General features: G+C 37.0%; 1 protein-coding gene across 1 annotated transcript; it reads right to left on the minus strand.

The window, feature by feature from the left end:
• Positions 1-1,156: 1,156 nt before the first annotated feature.
• Positions 1,157-3,706, minus strand: LOC7478530 (peptidyl-prolyl cis-trans isomerase CYP20-1). Its single transcript, XM_002298276.4, has 7 exons — positions 3,505-3,706; positions 3,203-3,281; positions 2,492-2,539; positions 2,376-2,399; positions 1,803-1,985; positions 1,650-1,725; positions 1,157-1,545 (listed from the first exon to the last, which is right to left on the minus strand). The coding sequence occupies exons 1-7, from the start codon at positions 3,577-3,579 to the stop codon at positions 1,407-1,409; spliced, it is 624 nt and encodes a 207-aa protein (XP_002298312.3). The 5' UTR covers positions 3,580-3,706; the 3' UTR covers positions 1,157-1,406.
• Positions 3,707-4,190: the final 484 nt, after the last annotated feature.

Raw genomic sequence — 4,190 nt, forward strand, 5'->3', positions numbered from 1 at the left:
TTTGACTTTCATAAATCATCACATGTGCTGCTTAAACACGAAAAGACGATTTATTTGCTTGCTGGCATATTTAACGCATGCACCAACAACTCTTCTTTTCTTTTTGGTGCGTTACACGGACTAAAATCATGTGCAAGGTTTACGTAGCTGCAATTTGAATTTTAGATTTTTAGATCCTGCAAACAGGTTAATTACCTTTTACTCGTAGTTTTGAAACCCAGACCGGCCCGGCGGGTCGACCCGGGACCCGACCGACCCGGGCCTGGGACCAGTCCGGGTCTAAGCAAAAACCCGCTGGGGAGTTGGCCCGGCGGAACCCGGTCGACCCGGGTAAACCCAGTTGAGACCCGGCCTGTTTTTATATATATATACACGCACACGCATGTGAAACGACGTTGTTTTTGTTGCTTTTGCCTTTTACAATTGCTTTTGCCTTTTAGAAATCAGCTTGTGGTAGTATTACAATTGGGAGATGGAGAAGACCTTGCTACTGCTGTTAATGGATATGGGGTTGCATCATATTCATAGAATTTGAAGAAGAGGGCTTGCACAGTTTATTCAGATCTAAACCTTCTCCTCCCGGATTACCCAGGTGAAGCCATTATTAAGCAACAACAAGAAGTGATAGTAACTAGAAACAATCAGTCAAATTGATAAAGAAAGAAAGCAAGAAAGAAAGAGATAAGAAAAAGCTTACAGAGTGAAGGAATTCCTGGATCTGTTCAAGTTGAAATTTTTTTTCAGATCAGAAAAACAAAACCTTTCTTTCCCCAGCTCTCTTCTCTCTCTGTTCTGTCGTCCCAAACTAGGATAGCGATAAAGTGAGAATTTGGAGAAGAAAGAAAGGGATCGAAGGGGAAAAACCAAGTCTTTTTTTATGTTACTTTGCCCAGATGTGTAGATTGACGCCAATGAACAGCACGGACATAGCAAACGGAGAGTGGAAACTGGAAAATATAGAATGAGAGAAACCTTTCAAAAGCAGAGGTTTTTTTTTTTGGGTTGACCCGGGCTGACCCAGGTCAACCCATCTGACCCGTGACCCGCTTGTTACACCGGATCAATTACCGGGTTGGGTTTAAAAACTATGCTTTTACTTGAGTGATCTTAGCATAAATCTTTTTTCTGATTAGGTAAATAAATATATAAACTTAACTAACCAAAATCTTCTGCACTTGATGCATCAAAATAATAATGAGCCAAATAACAGTCCATCACTGGTAATCTTTGAGTTGCATTTGGTACATTGTCGGCACCTGAAAGCATTTTATAGCGGCCATTTAAAACATATTTAAAAACTCCGTGCACACCGATTTCACCTTAAGCGGCCTTCTTTCTACAAGAGGTGAAAATAACTCCCACTATCACCAAATTATGTGGGTTCCCGGGGCAAGGGTGGTGAACACTTATAGAGGGAGTTCGCCGCTGTCTGCAATCACGACCTTGCTCTTGGGGGTGCCATTTTGCCTGCCTTCAGCTTCCATCTTGTAAACCACATCCATTCCAGACATGACCTTACCAAACACAACATGTCTGCCATCCAACCTGTACACGGTTTGAATACTCAGTTTACAATTCAGTACCAGATTAGAGCAGCGTTGCAGGTGCATCTCACACCAATTTTTTTTAAAAAAAAAACATGTAATTACCAGCTAGTTGTCACAGTTGTGATGAAGAATTGTGAACCATTTGTATCACGACCAGCATTTGCCATTGATAAAGTCCCTGTACACAAGTAGATCATGTTCATCATACTTGCAACCACGAGGTTGTTATTGAAAACTACAGAACATATTACCTACCAGGTCCAGTGTGCTTCAACTTGAAATTCTCATCAGCAAAGTTCTCCCCATAAATTGATTCCCCCCCTCTTCCATCACCAAGTGTAAAATCACCTCCTTGGATCATAAAGCTGGGAATAATCCTGTGGAATACATTCCCCTTGTAGTGAAGAGGTTTCCCATCCTTTCCAATACCCTTTTCCCCTGCAATAAAAATTAATTGTATGGTATGAAATCAGCTTTTACATGTTCCTTGTATGTTGCCAAGATCATGGGGTCATTCTATGAAAAAGAAACCACAGCCAAATGCATTATTCTATTTCTAAGAAACGGTCCAGCGAAAAAAAAAAGGCACTTTAATTGTTCTCTGTAGGGCTTCCAAGAATATTACAACTTTCCATGTCAGCAGTTAGATAGATATTCATGAACAATTAGACAATCAACTCTCAGAGATGACAATGGCAGAAATGTTATATGTTCAGTAAAAAAACAAAGTCCAGTTACTTTTGAAATGGATTAATCATGATGAAGATAGGAAATGATTAATCACTAGAAAAATGTAGATAAAAATAGATGCTTAGTTTAGCGGCTTACCGGTGCACAGTGCCCGGAAATTTTCTGCAAATTGGAAATATTAACTACTTAATAACACTCTGAATCAAGTAAAAAAAACAGGCAAGAAACCAAATTCAACAGACGTAAAATTATACCTGCGGTTTTTGGAACTGTCTTGCCAAATAGTCCCATGGTAATGCGACCTATGAATAGATGTGTTATCTGTTAAAACAAATTTCGAGAACAAAACAATGCAAAACATATAACTGAGAAAGCTCAACAGTTATTATAACTCTAATAATAAATATCGCCAACTATATTGTCCTTATCTCAGAGATATCAAACATCATCTTGAAAGCCAGAAACTCCATCAAGCATAAAGAGAGAAATAGACCAGTTTTCTTTAAAGCACAGGCACCTAGCAACTTCATCACGGAATTTTTAGTAAAGTTACAAACAGAGTGCAGCTAATTTCAAACTGGAAGTGGATACGACAAAACTTGTAAAAGGAATAAATTAATCAAACTAAACTTCAAGTTATTTTTCTAATTATTTATACAAACTGAAGGCTCGGGATGGATTTAGGATTCTTTGTGCGATCCAGTTTTTAGGGGGAATTTTTCCATGCTATAAAACCACCCATAAAACGACCACAACTTCAAATCACCGATGTAAAGATTTTCATTCAGCAAAATAACTATTATTACAACATAGAGCTTCTAGAAAATTGATTTTGTGTCATCGAATTACAATATACAATGTGAAATCATAGTTTTAAATTCACAAGAGAGAGAGAGAGATGAAAGCGGCACAAAAAAACCAATTGTATTTTCAGTATAATTCACAAAAAAAAAAAAAAAACATACCAGCTGGTTTTCCATCAATCTCAACATCAAAGTAAACTTTATGGGTAATCTCCTTTAAATCTTCTTTCGATTTCTTCGCCTGAAAATAAAAGGCAACTCAGATTTTTAGCTTTATATCCACAATATTCCACCGATCGTTGCCAAAGATTCATTTGCCAATCAGCAACCAAAATAGAGAAACGCAATATCATAAAAAAAAATCTCAATTTTTTTACAGAATCAACGGAGCATCGTAGCTGACAGATCCAGATAAATTAATCAAACAAGTGATCTTACAATAAAATAGGTATAGATTAGAATACCTGGGTGACTGCTAGGGTTCCAAGAAGGACTAAAGTCCACAGCAGAGTAACAGCCAACAATCCCGATCTTGCCATCTCTGCTTCTGAGGGGTTTTGCTGACGAGAAACTACAGGGAGGATTTTTATTTTTTATATTATACAGGAAGGAAGTAGCAAGCTGGAACGATTGTCAAATGGGATTGTACCGCGTGGCTAGTCGGATATTTTCTTACAATTACAAATTACAAATAAAACTAAAAATCATTGGTGTTTTGATTAAGATTGTGCACAGTGTAACATACAATAAAATAACTGATGTTTTTCTTAAAAACACTAAATAATTAAACAAATATTTAGGATTAATTTTGTATTTTTGTATATTTATTGCATAGTATAATTATTCTTATGCTCTTGAAAGAAAAAAAAACACAACTAATATTTGGCGATTTTTACAAATTTTTTATTTTTTACAATGTAATTACCCCATAACCCTTGAGGTTAATTTTTTTTGCCCAAGATAAAGGGGTATTTTTGGTTTTTTGACCTTGTTCTTTTTTTTTTTTTTTGCAATTGTCATGTGGGGACAATGGTGTTATGGTCTTTTTATAAATCATAAAAAAGTAGTTGACACGTGCCAACAAGTGGGAGGTATTTACGCCCTTCAACAAGGCATGCAACGCCTCCTGGTGGCCGTTGGTTGCCTTTAA

Source organism: Populus trichocarpa, chromosome 1 (assembly GCF_000002775.5).
Source record: "Populus trichocarpa isolate Nisqually-1 chromosome 1, P.trichocarpa_v4.1, whole genome shotgun sequence".
NCBI lineage: Eukaryota > Viridiplantae > Streptophyta > Magnoliopsida > Malpighiales > Salicaceae > Populus > Populus trichocarpa.

Excerpts from the sequence above, each read along its gene's own strand:
- LOC7478530 (XM_002298276.4), bottom strand. The coding sequence starts at position 3,579 with ATGGCAAGATCGGGATTGTTGGCTGTTACTCTGCTGTGGACTTTAGTC. Across the intron at positions 2,540-3,202 it reads GATTGATGGAAAACCAGCTG|GTCGCATTACCATGGGACTA; the intron begins GTATGTTTTTTT and ends ATCTATTCATAG. Across the intron at positions 2,400-2,491 it reads GACAGTTCCAAAAACCGCAG|AAAATTTCCGGGCACTGTGC; the intron begins GTATAATTTTAC and ends TCCAATTTGCAG.